At 39.2% G+C, this 17,635-nt stretch overlaps 1 protein-coding gene across 5 annotated transcripts in view; it reads left to right on the top strand.

Annotated features, from left to right (window-relative positions):
- The window catches only part of tsnare1 (T-SNARE Domain Containing 1), a 217,744-nt gene that overhangs the window by 55,790 nt on the left and 144,319 nt on the right, over positions 1-17,635 (top strand). For all 5 annotated transcript variants that reach the window (XM_067602493.1, XM_067602489.1, XM_067602490.1 and 2 more), the window contains exons 4-5: positions 7,748-7,825; positions 9,412-9,481. In XM_067602493.1, coding sequence (XP_067458594.1) covers positions 7,748-7,825; positions 9,412-9,481 — 148 coding nt within the window. The remainder of the gene's footprint in view (positions 1-7,747; positions 7,826-9,411; positions 9,482-17,635) is intronic.

Raw genomic sequence — 17,635 nt, 5'->3', positions numbered from 1 at the left:
GTTGATTTTAAAATTCTTTTGATTACCTATAAAGTACTACACGGGCTGGCCCCACTTTATATTTCTGAATTATTGTGTCCCCTTGCCACGGTGAGATCACTGAGGTCTACTGCCCTATGCCTTCTGGCTGTCCTGAAATCTAGCCTTAAAACCAAAGGTCACTGTGCTTTTCCCCTAGTTATAAGAAATGGTGAGTCAGCTGATAGTTTTAAGAAGCTATTAAAAACTCACCTGTTTCATAAGCACTTTGTCCTGTAATGTGTGATTGCTCTCTGTGTAGCTTTTATTGTTTTTATTGTTTGTGTATCTGACTTCTGTGTTTGCCCACTGTAAAGTTTTATGGTTTTTATTGTTTTTTTATATTGAAATTTCCTGTTTTTGACTTTCTATTTTTTTTTCAATTGTTTGCATTGTGCAGCCCCTTGTAACTCTAGTTTTGAAAGGCGCTTTACAAATAAAGTACTTACTTACATAGTTACTTACCTACTGACAATTACAGGTCCCCCAGTTGGCAGTCAACTTGATGACCCTTTGTTCCTTACCTCCTGTCCATGATGTAACTATCATCAGCACTACAGGGTTGGATCCCCAAGCAGAGATCATCTGTCCGCAGATGTTGCAGGTTTCCATTATTCATAAAGAGAAACTGGCAGAGGTCATTGAGGTGATACTCCACCTCGTGAATGGTGGCTGTAGTCAGCTTGGATTCACTGTGTTTATGATGAATTTCAATGTTGACCCAGTCACGCTAGTAGCTTGAGCTGTTGTGATATTTTTTGATTGAAGATAATTGACATACTGGTGTTTGTTGTTGTTTTTGTAGCCATAAGTCTAAATGCACCATTAGACCAAGGTGCTGGTCTTGGGGAAGCTTTAAACCTCACAGTGTCACTGGAGATGACAGGAGGAGGAGGTCAGGTGGTGACAAAATCATTAGAAACCATTCTCTGGGGAATATGATTACCTGATTTAGAGAAAATCTGGCCCACTGTTTAGGAGATTATTTGCGCTGGACCAAGGTTTGGGCCAATGAATCAAGTAATGGACATTGCCATTGGTGTGTCAGTTTGCAGGACAAGAATTATTATAATTTTACTGGTTACTTCAAGAATATGTATCTAAAACAGTCTGGTAAGGGTCAAGTGTAGGGTTAACGCTTTAATTTTGGTAAAAATAAACCTCTGACTTGACAATGGCTGTAGTGCCTGTATAAAACAAAATTGTAACCTGGATTATAGCATTTGAAGGTGAACCTATCCTTCTACCCACCCACCCAACCTCTACTCCAACAACTTCAAGTTCACTGTGCTATTCACTAATTAACTAAACTTAACTAATTTAACTACTTTGTCTAACTACTGCATCACATAGTTCTAGTGATTTTGCCTTCATGTAATCCTCTCTTGGTGAGGAAACGTGTCTCTAACTTGTCATGCATACAGCATATTATTAGCATTTCACACATTATAGTCATCCATAAGTTTTATAAAGGCTGCTTCCATCCCAGTTTCACTGCAACATCAACAACAGAGTATATGGACATGCATAGAAATGACAGAGTCACCAAGAGTTACCCCATGATGAAGGTAGAATAAGTGCAACGATGACTTTCATTTCATTTTCATCAGCCTGTGCAGAGTAGGAATATGGGATCCTAGTGCTGACTAGGAAACACATACATAGACACACACTTCAGTCATACACCCATTCTGCAAGCCCATCATTGGCCCGACCTCTTCCACTGTAGCATGAACACTGGATGTCCATCCATCACAGTAAATGAAAGGTGGATAAAGCGCGTGCTAAATATGTGTGTGTGCTGAGATAAAACGCACTAAAGGTCTTTCAGTTGAAAAATTACCCATTTCCAAATGTATCACAATCTTGTAATGCTGCTCAACTGACCGCATGCAATCATGTTATTACCTGGACAATTTGTCAGTATATCTCAGTGAGTGGAGTTAATGACTTGTGATATACAGTGGAGGTCTCTCAACCCTGCATTTAGTTCTTCTTCCTGCACACACTATGAGTATCTGTTTCATTGTCCAGCTCTGTGTTGCGTTTGAGCCATGTTAGTTGTGGCTGAAGGTGCTGTGGTACTCACAGTGTTTTGTCACAGTCTGCTGCTGCCATAAATCGCTTGAAACATTTGTGGCTGTTGGGTTAGTGATGAGCAGAAGGGAGGCATGCTCATTTACAACCTGGGCAGTGAGGGACAGAAGATTTTTAGGGCTCTCAGAAGCACCGCTACATATGTCATGAAGATTTCACTCCCCCATACTCTCATATTTAGGTATGAAGCCTATTATGTAGCCAACCTGAGACGCTTAGCTAGCCTCTGTTAGTTGGCTGAGCACACTAATAACCCGAAGGTCGGAGATAAAATGCTAATGTCTCCCTGATGATCTGACTCTGGCAAAGGCTGTGAAAATAGCATTCTAGATTGAAACTGTGGCCAGATTAGCATCTCAGCTGGTGCTGACGACTTCTATTGCCGTGAAAACTCAACTAAAATTGGCATTGTGGGTACACTCACCTTCTCTTCCCAGCTCAACTAACCTGGATCCTAGAGATTACAGCCTACTCCCTAGAATTCCTCCTCCAGCACACCACAAACATGGCCCCCGTGATGTGAGCTTCTGAAAAAGGGGCTCAACGTGGATCTGGGACATACAGTATAGTTAGCGCATAGTGGCAGAATAATCCACATGGTTGGAAACTTGCAGTCTACCCAGATTAACTAATTTAATTGCAAGTTCATGCATAATTTTATTGTTCCAAGGGGCATGTTGTCTATGAGTCACATCAGTCAGGGGTGTAGTTACTGCGGTAAACACAGCATTTTGAGGTTGTTGTTAGAGTTAGTTTATATGTGCAGAACACAATAAAGTAACGTGTGTGAAATGGAGGAGCCAACGTCCACATGTTATTAAAAGTGACACTGCTTTGTCTGTGGCTTCACCTCTGCCTGTCTCTCTCTTTATTTCATGCCAATATTTATTTCCCGCTCTCCTGCAACACCAGGACTTTAGCATTCTCACACCTCTACATTTTATCTATACCCCTGTACTTTTGATCATGTCAGAAAAAATTGCCAATTGCAGTCATTTGTGGGTGCACTACTTGACAAAAGGGTGGGTGAGATGGTTTGAGTGTGAAGCTTACACAGGTCGTGATGTTGATCTCAGCCTGCTGTAATGGCTCCAGGCCATTAACCCTCCCTGTCATTTGCAATGACGTGCTTTTGAACAAGGAAAATGGCCCTGCCCACATAACTTATGCGGCACTCACCACTCTTGCTGCCAGCCTGTGGCTTAGTGCCATGCCTTTTTCCCCGTCCAGTCTATCATCATCACTGCAGTTAGATTCTACATTAGAGGCTCCCGCCTTTGAAGTCCATTCAATTTCTACATCTATTCATTATAATAACAAAACATGCTATTTCAATATAATTACTGTACATGCCAATTTTGCTACTATCTCTTATCACTAATTAATGCAACTTTGATGTGGCAGTTATTAAACTCTACATTTATTCTTTTATAATACCCTTTGTCAGCTTGGCCTGATGCGCTTTATGATGATATTTCTCAATTGTTTAAATAAAACAAAAGGCATATAGACACACACAGAGGCGACAATCTGGCAATGTACAGAACTGTAACATCAGAGAATTGAGAGAGTTGCTTAAATGACTACTTTTGTTAGGCTCTATATGTGCAAGTCACCTGTCGGGTATAGATAATACATCCAAACCAACTTGGGCCAATTATTTTGGGCTCCCATTTGTTTTTTCTAATATCTTTCCCACAGTGGAAAAATATTGTAATGCAATGCAAGTTTTATTGTAAAAAGACTTTTCTGTCAGATTGCTACATGTTTAATTTCCCAGATGTTCCTATTTTTCTGATTTTTTAGGTGTAAATGGACCAATCAGCCTCTATCTTAAAAGCAAATCTTGGATCACAACTATTTATTTATAGGGGGACAGTTCACATTAATCATCATTTATATATTAACGACATTAATGTAAATGTGAGGTGGTTAGCTCAATGGCTAATTCGCACCGAAAACAACAGTGAACAGTTTTACTTACAACAGTTAACAGTTTTAATTAAATGAGGTCAACAACTGTTTAACAGTTCAATAAAACAATAGTTGTTGTGTAGTTTTAGTCCCTGTATTAAAATATCTGTCAATCATTTTATGTCAAGTTTTAATCTTCTGTTTTGAATTTTGTTAGTGGGACTGCCCTTCTGTTTACATTACATCTTTTCTGTTTGGAGCCAATTCCTTCCAAATAAGGAAACATGCCCCACTACTAACACCGAGCAGTTCACACTTGGGCTAACATAAGCTATTTTAGTTAAATTATCCTAACACATAGTTATCAAATAACATTAAACTTACCAAAATATAGCCTAGCGTCTGTAGTCCAGAGCCAGAGACAACAGCAGGTGAGCCAACTGTCAGTCATGGTTGTCAATCATCAAAGCTTCCTCAAATCTTATGAACGGAGTATAGGACACCACACTCTTTAATTCCATGTGATAGAACATTACTTCTTTCATTCAAATGCGAGGAGGTGAATTCTACAGAGACATGGCTGAGTGTCTCACCCCAGACCCCCAAACAGACCTCTTTCCCAAGTGGGGGTGTGACAACATGACACTGACCAAAGTTAAACACTGTGACAAAATGGAGATTAAAGAGACCTCCTAAAAGACCATTTTTGACCAATAACTAAATTATGGCCTGAACAAAAAGCCTAAAATGTCCTGAAGGACATTCATAGAGTCTCCCTCTGTATATCTGAGCCAAATCTGAATTTCATGTGATTTAAAGGTCTAATCATGATGTAAATCATGTAATGTTGTTTGGTATCTCATAAAAATGCTTAAAGAACAGTATAACTTTAATAGCTGTGCCATAGTCTGTTGAAGAGAGTTTTATTATTATTATTATTATTATTGTTATTATCATTCCATTTTATTACATGTGACAATACTGTCCTCCATTGATAAGGTTAGAACTTCATATTGAATTTTTAAATGTTATGACAGAGTTAATGAATGTTGTATGGTCACTATGCAATGGTACTTCAAAATCACCTAAGTGTTTAACTTTGGATCTTCTAACGTTATAGACAATCATATTTTAACAGTTAAATTAGATAAGTAGTAACATTGATATGCCCATCTCAAGTCAAAAGTATCAGACACACTTTAAAGGTCCCACACAAACAAAATAAATATTCATCAGAACTTATTATTTAGTATTTCTAGAGAGAAGTTGACACTTTTTGAATGGGTGACTATTGGAGCCAGCATCCAGCGGCCGTACTTGAGGGTTGGCTTCAGCCTCAAGTTGTAGTAGTTGCTGCTTGGTGTCTGCCTGCCAGCCTCAGCAGGGAGGGTTTGTTTGTTGTAACTCTGGCTCAGCACAAGTGGATAAGCATATAGTTGTCTCAGAGGATACAGTGTTCAAGAGGAAAGCAAAATCCTAGAGCCGTTTCTGAGCACACCAAAAGGTGTTGATTGCTGTGAGGTACGCTTAAATGCTCAGGGGTCATGTAGATATTAATAATGTGCATTGAATTAATATATCATACAGACTGATTGAAAATATTGACTTGCTGGTGACACAAGATGAAGTCAGGGGGTCACAAAGTCATTAGGATTTATCCTCTGGGGAATCTGGATGCCTGTGCCAAATTTCATAATAATTCATTTAACAGTAGGGATGTCTCACTCAAAACCAAAACAGTCAACCTCATAATGGCACCAGATGAAATATCAGCATAATCCCAAAATCATTTGGGATCTGTACAAACCGTCATGATGGTAACCCATCCAATATTTGAGATATTTCAGTCTGGACTAAGCCGTCCAACATTGTGATCCCACAGCCATGGGACTAATGTGGCTGAAAAAATGTTTGCATTATGTGGCATTTATTCAAATATCTGTATTACTTAGATTAAAACATGCTTTAACATCAAATCACTGTCTTTTTTCAGTAATAGACTTAAAAGATTATTTAAGTACTAGACAGTGCTACCTGGAATATGTGTAATTTGTATTACTTAATTATTCAGGTGCCAGGTACCTCACTTTCCCAAAGGAAAAATCTTCACACCATGTTCAGTTCAGAATATTTTATGGAAAAAAGATGTCACAGCATTGAGGCCTCATATTATTTGATCAACAAAGTAAAATCTGGGAAGTGCAGTGCAAAAGCATCACAGCAAGGACTACTTAGCCTCTAACTAAGAAAAGAAATAAATAAGTAAACCCTCATGGATTACTGTGTGATTTAAAGCTGTACAAGGCAGCTTTGGAATTTGACAGCCTCAGTTAGAGGCAGTGAGAGATGACCACAGAATGTTGAAGAACACGGACATAGCATCCACTATAGGTTCCTGAAGGGACATTTTTCAGCTGGGATGTGAGTTTACTGCTCATCGCCATCTGTGTCAGTTACTGGAGCCAGATAATACATGTTCAGAGGAGCGAGAACATGTGAACTCTTCAATACCTTTAATGAAACTGTTTTTTATGTTTCCCTCCCACCACCACCACAGTTAAAAAGTATCATTAGAAAGCACCACGAAAAAACATGGCGAAACATGACTGTCGCCTGTTTACACATCCAGCAGGCACAGATTTACATTAGCATTCATTTGCATTCATTTGATAAAGGTCAGTTTCCACTGTCCTTTTAGCTCTGTTTTGGTCTCCACCATCTCCTGAGAAAAAATATTAGCAATGCAGGGTCGTCTGGCAAAAAAATGTAACCTGATTAAACTTTTGCTGCAATGCAAGGTTATCTGGTAAGGCACTGCGTTGGGCAATCACATACATAGAAGCGCATATTCTTGGTGGATTACTTTAGTAATGTGAACACCGTATTTCTACTGTTTACCTTGCAAATATCACAAGTAAAGATGAAATAGTCGCTGCTGTGATCACTTTCCAGAGTAGAAGAATCATGTCCGTGAGTGTTACAAACCATTCTGCAGTGTTTTGGCATCTGATAAGCCTTTAAACACATGGATTGTATTTAATTGTCTCACTGGTACCTTAAACAACCCGCCCCCACCAACGCAGACCCTTGCATTTTTTTAACACAGGGCTATTTTTGAATGCAGCCTGTATAACGTAAATTTCCTGTTCACTAGCTAGTCTTTAACTTTGCAGGCCAGCCAGACTAAAATGCTCCATGGAGCTGGGGGGTACTGGAGAGTTTGTGATAATTCTTTGTGGGTTTGTCACTATAAGCGACCCCTTTCACACATAATCATTGAAGAAAAAAAAAGATGGAAAAATACAAAGAAAGAACAAACTGCAACAACTTAGTTGTGGTCGCTTTCAGATGGCCTATTGTTAAGCAAGGGAACAGTAATGATGCCTCCTGCTAACAATAATGCTCTCTGCTGGGGGAGGAATTCAATAAATATCACTGCATGTTACACTTTTGACCTTTGAGATATCAAGTGTGATGGACAAACAAGAAAAGCACAAACAAAACAACTGGACAGACAGTCAGACACTTACCCATATCCCCCTCAGCGATGAGAATGTTCAGACCTGAATATATTTATGTTTTTTATTTCATCGAAGCAGTCTCTACATGCTGTCACTGTGTGTGTGTGTGTGTGTGTGTGTGGTCAGCTCTGTGTCTGCTGCAGTGTCACGCTCCACTGGGCTGAGAAGTGTTTGCTGATATCATGTTTTCTCCAAAGCCACACAGGTCAGCCCCTCAGAACTGCAAGATGTATTTCAAGAGACCTCCTCCAATATCTTCCAGATCAACGCCAACGGTAAAATGAACATTCATCAGTAAAACTGTGTGTGTGTGTGTGTGTGTGAATTTTTGTTCTTGTGGTGCTGTCTTGAGAGAACCACTTTGACACCCTTTGACCGAGGGCATTCTGGCCAGTCCTCCTCTTTTTCAAATACATTTTAGGAGGAGCGTTAGTACTGGGTTTAAATTTGGACTAAGTTTAGTTCAGAATCTTGGCTTTGGTCTGAAGTAGAAGTAGTGCTAAATTTAATGTGTTAAGGTTAGTTTAAGATTTATGGTTGAGTCCAGGGTTCAGACTATTATTAGTATCAGATTTAAATTTTAGTTTTGGTAAGTTTAGCATTTTGTCTTGGGTTTAAGGTTTAAAGTGAAAGTAGCACTACATTTAAATTAGGGTTAAAAGTAGTTTCAGATCAAAGCTTGATGTGAGGGTTCTGATTACTTATTAGTTCCAGGTTTAAATTCAGGATACATTTCAGTTCAGAATTATGGTTTTGGATTAGTGTTAAGAATAAAACTACTAAGTGGAGTTCAGGGTTCAGGGTTAGGGTTAAGGGTTAGGTTAGGTTAGGCTAGTCTAGTGTGCCATTAGAGCTCCATGTGTCCATTCTTGACTTACTAAAAGAGATATGGATAAAAAAGTTTTGAGATGGTCCCTTAAATAATAGAATATACTGTATATCACAATTAAGAGTTAAGACTTTAAGTTCATTTTTTAATAATTATTTGAATCCAATTAAGACTTGCATTACTTTTACAGAATAAAGTACTCATCAGGACTTGCATGTACTGAACATACAGTCAGGGTGCAATTTGTGAAAAAATCTGGTGGGCAGTGAGGGGGTTGAAACATTTTTATTCACAGAATCAGAACCACAGTGAGCCTATACAGACTACGACAGACTACTTACAAACTTAAATTAAACAATTACAAAACTGGAAATTGACCTTGAAATTCAGCCCCATATGCAGCACGCAGCAAACTTCAATATTGGATAGAAAATAATCACAACATGCAATAACACAACATGCTGTCATCATAAAAATAAATAGGCTACAGTAGATGCCTACTTGTCAGACTAAGAAAGCAGTCTACTTTGATGACGGACTTCTGGCTTCTTTTTATTCCTTTCCTGTGGAGGGGTCACCTTTGGCGTGTTGCCCCTCTTTTACCCACAACTCTGAAAATCTATAAGCAGGGAAGGAGGAAACCCCTGGTCCATTTACTGCGTCATCACGTAGCCTAGGCATGATGTCATCTCTATTGTCATGCAAGCGCTGACAGTGAAAATCCATTTCTGATTTTATTGTTTGCACTAATGACAGTTCTCACGTCGCAGTGCTTAGATTTTTTTTTAAATAGCCTATTTTTTATTTTAGATATTTTATATGGTCTATGGGTGAAGTAGCATAAATCACTGAGGGGGATACATTTTTGTCCCCACTGGGGATAAAAATAACTCAGCAGTGGCAGGGATATATTGACCAGAGAAGAGGATATCCCCCCCCCCCCGGCAAATTGCACCCTACTGGCAGAAGTGCGTGAGTGTGTTTGTGAGTGCGGCACATACTCTAAATGTTTTTGTTCCATTGTTCCTCCAGTTGTCACACTAGAGAAGAATCTTCAATCACTGGGAACATCTAGAGATACAGCAGAGCTACGACAGAGTCTGTGAGTAATTCACACGCATACACACACTTCTAAATACAGTCTTGGTCGTCCAGCTCAGTGCAAGGGTTACATTTATCTCTGCTTTATGGAAAACTGCTTATTTTCTCTTTGTTTCATCGCCCTCTTTCATATTGATTATTCTTTTTTAGTTGAGCTGCCAGCAATTACCAGATTCAACACTGATGACAAAGTGGCCAATCTAAGATGATTGCATCTGTTTAAAATGCATTACATCCCACTGTGTTGGCTGGCATGTCATCAATTCTATCGAACATTTTTTATGATCGCCTTGGAAACTTACTGACAATGCTTGGCTGCTTTTATTTTTAACTTCCCATTTTCCTTCAGCAGTATTGACGATGGATGCAAACAACACATCCAGTGCCTCCAACTGATGCAAATTACATCCAGTATGATGCTTTGTGTTACTCAGCAGCTCTCAGTGTTTTGAAAGATTGTTCCAGAACACAGTCAGGAGGCTTCCTGTTTTTTTTCAAGAACTTCATGGTGACTTTCAGAGCTCATTAACTAGAGGCTTTTGTTTTGAACAGTAGGTTTCAACGATGCAGCAGTTTTCTGTTGTCGCCTGTGACAGACCTTAACATCAACTGATTCGGACACATTTTGATCACATTCAACATTCAACAACAGAATATAATAATAATTAACATTATCCTGCATGAAGGTGGATAGTTCTATTGTCCCAACATGTTGTGTGCTGATTTTAAGCCATTTTACCCTGACATAAGGAAAATTAAATCCATTTTAAACATAAAATATCACAAAAAAAGTATAAACATCTCTCATGCACCTACAGTGTTTTGAAAGTACCAGACTGAAAGAGCCAACCTCAAGCTTTCTTGATGAGAGTCTATTGACTGAACTGTCATTTTCCTTGTGAATGTCTATTGACCGAGCTGTTGTTTTCCTTGTGAGGGTCTATTGATTGAAATGCTATTTGACCAAAGCGAGTACCTATGAGGTTTGCATGAAAGTGGTCATTTTCAAAGAAAATTGGCACAAATGGTGGCCATATAGGCAACTTCAGGTATACAATACTGAAGTTTTGAAGAGGGAGAAGACGTTGGTTCTAGAAGTAATTTTCTCTCACAATGATGTCTTTAACTGAGAAAACTGTCTCACCAGAAGTGTCCATTTAGTAGCTGTTCTGGAGCTTTTGATCAGCTCACATGATCTTCATGAGCAGATGAAGTTGGCCAGTTGCCATGGAATTGTATATGTTCAAATTTACATATTTTCTGAGCATTTTACATCAAAACTCAGGAGCAGCTACTAAATGGACCTTATAGTAATATTGTATTATTTCTCAACTGCTGTTTCCAAGAATTAACTTTGAACCTCAGAGTTTATCAATGGGTGCTCATATTTTGTACTGATGATATAACCAGGAGAGTTTCATGTCTATCCAAGCCTCAGAAACACTCCCAACATTGTCTATGCAAAAAATCAATAGGACACTGGATGCCCAAAATAATTTCTCCCACTTCTCATCTCTACTGGCAAAGTAATTAAAGTTAGGATTGTACTCCTAAACATGTACATGCAGTGCATTCCTTTTTGCTATATGCAAGTTGAGCTCATTAATGCATCACTGATTTATAAGATTAATAACCTCCACAAAGGGCACGAGTTAGGTTTGAGTTTCAGAAGTAGATGGGACAGATGTTTAGGCTGGTGTCAGACCAGACCACCAAAAATCTACAATCATTGGTTCCTTCTGAAGACATAAATAACAAATATATATTCATTTTTTTGTAAAAAGTTCCTAAAACAGTAGTATCTAAAACATAGTGCCTTTATTGGGGACTATTTTCAATGATGTATTAATACACATTTTGTGCTCTAGTGAGTATTTCCTGCACCAGGATTGTGTGTGTGGGATTGAGTCAAAATAAGAACATGACACCCAGTGCAACAGTGTGGCTCATTGATGTGTTTTGAATAGTTTTTGCACAACAATTGGACAACAATTGATGCTACAAACATTTTTGCCTGAATATGATATATCAGGTGATATATTTGTAGTATCCATTCATTGTTGGTTTTGGTCTTTTCATAGGATTTGTATACAGTGAAAAAATATAGAACATCACCAGACTTAACCAACAGCCAAGCTACATCAATCATATAGTTTGGTTTAGGCTATGCTCTGTTAAGGGTGTAATCAGGGGTGGACTTGGAGTCAATCAACACCAAGACATCAGACAATATTTTAAACAGCCTGAAATAAAGTGCTGCTTCAGAGGTGCTTCCCAGTGCTTTTGCTTCTGTTCATGGAGTTTTGATGATAGATAGCATTGGATTTTAATCAAGATGGCTGAGCAGTGACAGAAGACTGTAGCAATTCCCTCAAATGGTAACCTTACAGCGAGTAGTGGTTGGGAGTCTAAAACACTTTTGAAAACAGAGAATGTCTTGTCACCACATCACCAGCAGAAATCACACCCTTGACTCCCACCCATTCACACACCCACTGACACTGTCTGCTTGCCTCTCTGTGCCTGGTCCCCTTCATCACTGACTGCAGTACCATATGGAGGACGACAGCTATCTGATCTCCATCCAGTCACACAGAAAGAGGCCATATACATGCATATGCTGCACTAATCTCACACACAGCCGAGCGTCACACCCATGTTCCTCTCCAAGAAGCAAGACTCTTGGGTTTTGTAAAATAAAAGCAATTCTTGTTTGTGCCTGTGGTTAGAATAGTAACCCACCATCTGCATGCCTGTCTTCAGGCAAAAACTCAAATCTCACGGTTAATAGAATTTGACCCGCCCCTGTAATCGTGGAAATGCACACGGCAAAAAGTCTAAGTGGATTAATGGCCAGCACCCTCTGAGTGTCATTGTCTTTGTTAGCGCATTAGGCATTCACTGGTGTTCTAGCTGTAACACACCAGAGGACACGGGACAGGACTGTGTTTGGAGGAGAGCGCCCCCAACTGACTGAGGATGCCTCTGCAGAAACACAGTATGCTGCATTACATTATAATGCCAAATAGACTCTACAGCAAGAAGTAAATGAATTGAAGATTAACAAGAACAAGTACAAGAGAAATGTAAATGCTGTGGAAAGTGATATGTCAGAAAATTAAATTAATTTTAATTTTAATAAAATGTTCACATATTAATAATAATAATAACAATACTAATACTACTACTAATAATAATAATAATAATTGTATTTATATAGCACCTTTAAAGAGCATACATCAAAAAGTGCTTCACAATAAAAACAAACAAAAACAATGCAACAGACATTAAATGCAGACATCCAGCTAAAAAAACAAGGCAAAAACAGAAATAAACAAAACAAATGAATCAAAAGTCTAAAAAAAATAGGACTTGAGCTGTTTTTTTTAAAGGTGTCCACAGTGGGAGAGAGTTCCAAATTTTAGGAGTTACAACCTCAAAAGCACAGTCTCCTTTTGTCTTGAGCCTGGAGCAAGAGCCTGGACAACCAACAAACCCTGATCCAAGGACCTCAGATTCCTACCAGTGTCATATCGCTGCAGTAGCTCTTTAATGTAGGCAGGGGCCTGACCATGCAAGGCTGTAAACATGATTACAAGGATCTTGAAATGTATTCTAATATTGATGGGAAGCCAGTGTAAATACATTAGGATTGGTGTTACATGAGACCTTTTGGGATTTGGTCAGGAGCTTGGCAGCAGCATTTTGAACTACTTGTAAGCGGTTCAGGGATGTCGTGCTAAGACAGGTGAAAAGAGAATTGCAGTAATCAAGATGGGAGGAAATGAACGCATGTATAATCATCTCCATCTCAGCTATGGACACAGTGGGCCTGAGTTTAGCAATGTTTCTCAGCTGGTAGACACAAGAGAAAACCAAACAATTTACATGCTTGTCAAGATTCAAAGCCTGGGCCATAGAAATACCCAGATTAGGAAGGGTAGGTTTAACAGAAGATAAAGAAGCAAGACTTTCCATCACCTTTGGGACAATGTCATCAGGAGCAGAAATTAAAACTTCTGTTTTATCAGTATTTAGCAAAAGAAAATGATCTTACATCCAATATTTTAAAGACTTGAGGCAGTTCAGTAGAACAAACAGTTTTGAGACATCATAAGGTTTAAACGAAATGTATAATTGAATATCGTCTGCATAACAACGGAAGGAGACACCTTTAAAATGACCTATTGACTGTCTGAGTGGAAGTAATGTAAACAGCAATGGGCCCAGGACAGAACCTTGGAGAACACGACAAAACAAAGACTCAGTTGATGAGGTATAATTATGAACTGTAACCAAGAAGGTCCTGTCTGACAGGTATGAGGAGAACCAATCCAGAGCCCACCCACTGCCTGAACCTCTCAATCAATATACATTGGTCCACAGTATCAAAAGCAGCTCTGAGATCTAACAGTACCAATACAGAACATTCTGCATCACCCTGCATTAACAGATTATTCGAGACTCTTAGAAGAGCTGTTTCTGTTGAATGCAACCGATGGAAACCGGACTGAAACTTGTTGAAAATGTTGTGTTCATCTAAGTAAGCTGTAAGCTGCTTATCAACTAAGACCTTATCTATAAAAAGTAATTTAGAAATAGGCCTGTAGTTCTGGGGCAAAGAAGGGTCCAGATTAGTTTTTTTGAGAAATGGCTGAACAGGGTTATATATGGACCAATGGAATCAATAACATTTTTTAACAAAGAAGTGGGTACAATGTCAAGGGGACTAGAAGAGGTTTTCATTGTATGAACCAGATTTTTAATCTTTTACAATGAGTTTGGAGAAAAACTCTCTGGGACTGTTAGTCGGGAAGGGCAAGGTGTTGGGGACAAAAGACGGAATGATGTTTGCTCGTATGTCATTTACCTTACCAAAAGCAAAGGAGAGAAAGTTGTTGCACTCATAAACTGAATTAATTGTAACAGCAGATGATGTAGCAGAGACAATGTAACTGATGGTGTCAAACAGGATTCGAGGATTATGTCAACTATTTGACATAAGGTTAGAAAAGTATGTAGCTCTGGCATCCTTAACCATTTAGTTAAAATCCATAATAAGTTCTTTTAAATATTGATAGTGAATTTGTAGACGGGTGGATTTCCACATATGCTCTATTGTATGACAGGTTCATTTAAAATGAATGAATGAACTGTTGTTCATTGAAGGGGAGGAATTAATCGGAGAAGCCATTCTAGTCTTTTTAGGAACAACTTTATCCAGGACTAAAAGACTAAAAGTGCTCATTAAAAGATTGTAGCTGAGAATCAACATCACTATTGGACATAATAATAGGGCTGTTATAAAAAGCAGCAGCAAACTTTGCCGCAGAGAGATCGTTAAGGATGTGAGAGTTAATTTCACGTCACAAGGTAAAATATCCAATTTAAAAGACAAATCAAATAAAACACAATTATCATCTGAAATGAAAAGGTCCTCAGATAAAAGATTTGAATGAAGAGTCAAAAACAAGGTCCAGAGTATACCCTCTAATGTGTGCAGGGCCTGTTACATGTTGAGTGAGATTTTGAAGACTCAGTGATATTAATAAAACTAGAGGCAAATTTATCAGTCATTATCAATATGAATGTTGAAATCACCAAGAAGCACAAATCTAGATAGCTTGAGAATAGACGATAAAAAAATCACTAAATTCATTAAAAAAAGGAGCTATTTTGGGTGGGTAGATGGTAAATTAAAATACCATAAAAGGGATTAGCACATTCAACTTAAATGACTTGTAATTCAAGTGAAAAGAAAGACCCGGTGCTCACCAACTGACAACTAAAATGGCTTCTGAACTCCGCAGCAAGTCGTCCACCGTGGCCTGAAATTCTATTCAAGCTGATAAAAGTGTAATCCTTTGGGCACAGCTCAATGAGGGGAGTATGTTCCATATTCCTCTGCCAGGTTTCAGTCACAAACAAAAAGTTGAACTTCTTAGACTGGATGATGTCATTTAGCACAAAGGTTTTGTTGAGCATTCACCAGCACCATCCTGAGAGGAAAAGAAGTGTAATGCCCAGATGTGGAAACAAGCGTAACTGGAATTAAATTATTTATGTTTCTACAGTTATTCCGAATATTCCATGCTGAAGATGGTCTGTTAGATCTGTCAGTGATTCTGACAGGAATGATCATGGGTGTGGGAGTCGGAGGGAAGCTAGAGGGGGATATTGAGTGAATTCTGTATGAGCCCAGGAAGGTGCAGTCAGATGGACTTACAGGAGTGCAATGGCAGTTTAATGTTGGTTGATGGAGGCTGTCTAGTTTAAAAAATTGAGGCCTATTTAAAAAGGCAGGAAAATTATCAACAAAGGCAATATCTCTGTTCTTGCAGGACCCTTTAGCCAGATGTGGACTTGGTGTAGACAGCTGAATTTCGCGTTGCCAAAGCATGGGTGGGGGGGGGGGGTGGCTGGATCGGAAATAATTACCTGCTTCCTGGTGTCCAGCAGATTGTCAAGGTGCACAAACTCCTCTTTGAGAAGCTCTGACTATATCTGACTTATCCAAAGTGACATGCATCTGAGAGCTGATGCAACACAGGCAAGGGTCTAGTGAAGAGAGAAAAACGCGAATAAGTGCCATAAAGCTAAGTTCGAGTCCAACAAGGGTGCAGGTGCCAACAGGCGTGGCACAGAGGTAATGCATATAGTGCATAGAAGCAGATTTTTTTTTCTTCTTTTCTTTTTTCTTCAGTCCATCAAGTGTAGAGATGTTTGTGAAAGAGCTGGTTATTTAGTCTTTTCTTAAAAAGGACCTATTATGCTCATTTCAGCTCTGAATTTTTATTTTTGGACTCCACTAGAGTACCTCAGCACAATTCAAAATTCAAAAAACTCCTTATTTATCTTATACTGGCTCTTTATGCAGCTCCTCAATATATACAGTTTCTCTTACACTCCGTTTTAGCTCCTGTCTCTTTAAGGCCCCCCTCCTGGTGAGCCCACTCTGTTCTGATTGGCCAGCTTTACATATTACCGTTAATGCAAACCAAACATTTCCTGCTTTATTACTTCATATTAAAAGCTTTTACATTACTTAATAGTGGGAGACTTTTATTGTGAAGAATTTACAGGAAGTAAATATATGTTCCTCACTGAATCAGTGGCGCTTCGTTAGCAGCGCTAAAAAACACTTGAAACGACAACATATGGAGCTATTTGGAGCCATTTGTTCAGCGGATCAGTTAGAAATAACGCAGGGAGGAAGAGTACAAGCAGAAACAGCCCCAGTGAGATGTTTTATGAAGAGCTGCAGACAACCAGCACACCTCCAACAGGTAAACTACTTATTTTACTTTGCTGTGCTGTGTAATGGAGTCGTGGCTTGGGTAACTACTCCCAGAGCGGAGCAGCAAAGTCACGCGCTGTGCACGTAACAGATGTCCATATAAAGAAATCTGTCACAAACTGATGTCAGTGCGGGCAGAAAGTAGAAAAAACCGTTGGAAACCGAGTGTTCAGAGCAGTCTGAAGCTGCTGGTTTTTGCTCACAGGGATTACTGCTACATATATTTACCTCATTATTTGACACGTCGGCCACTTTTAACATGAACATCCGACATTGTGACATTATATATATGTCTGAAAATAAGGAAAAGCATAATACCTCCCCTTTGAAATTGAGAGGGACTCTGCGGATTGAACAGAGTTTGGTAAATCGTTCCACCACCAGGGAACTACAGAAGAGAAGAGTCTAGCTAGCAACACCATGTGTTGTGGTGGTGGTATCAGGCACCTTTAATTGGCAGAGCATCGTGAGTGGTAGGGAATGTAGACCTGAATGAGGGAGTTCAGGTAGGCAGGAGCTGTTTTAGTTGTAAGCGAATGTCAGGACTTTGAATTTGATACGGGCAGCAACTGGGAGCAAGTGGAGGGATGTGAAAAGCGGGGTTACATATGCTGTTTTGGGCTGGTTGATGACCATCCGTGCTGCCGCATTCTGGATCATCTGCAGAAGTTTCAACATACATGTGGGGAGGTCTGCCAGTAAGGAGTTGCATTAGTCAATGCGTGATATTACGAGAGCCTGTACCAGGAGTTGTGATGCATGCTCAGACAGGTAGGGTCTGATCTTCCTGATGTTGCACAGGGCAAATTGACATGACAAGTCATGCCCCTACCAAATGAACCTTTTCCAGAAGAAAAC

This window comes from Thunnus thynnus, chromosome 10, assembly GCF_963924715.1.
Source record: "Thunnus thynnus chromosome 10, fThuThy2.1, whole genome shotgun sequence".
Taxonomy (NCBI): Eukaryota; Metazoa; Chordata; class Actinopteri; order Scombriformes; family Scombridae; genus Thunnus; species Thunnus thynnus.
The sequence above is the reverse complement of the archived record's forward strand: the minus strand, read 5'-3'. Positions and strand labels throughout refer to the sequence as shown.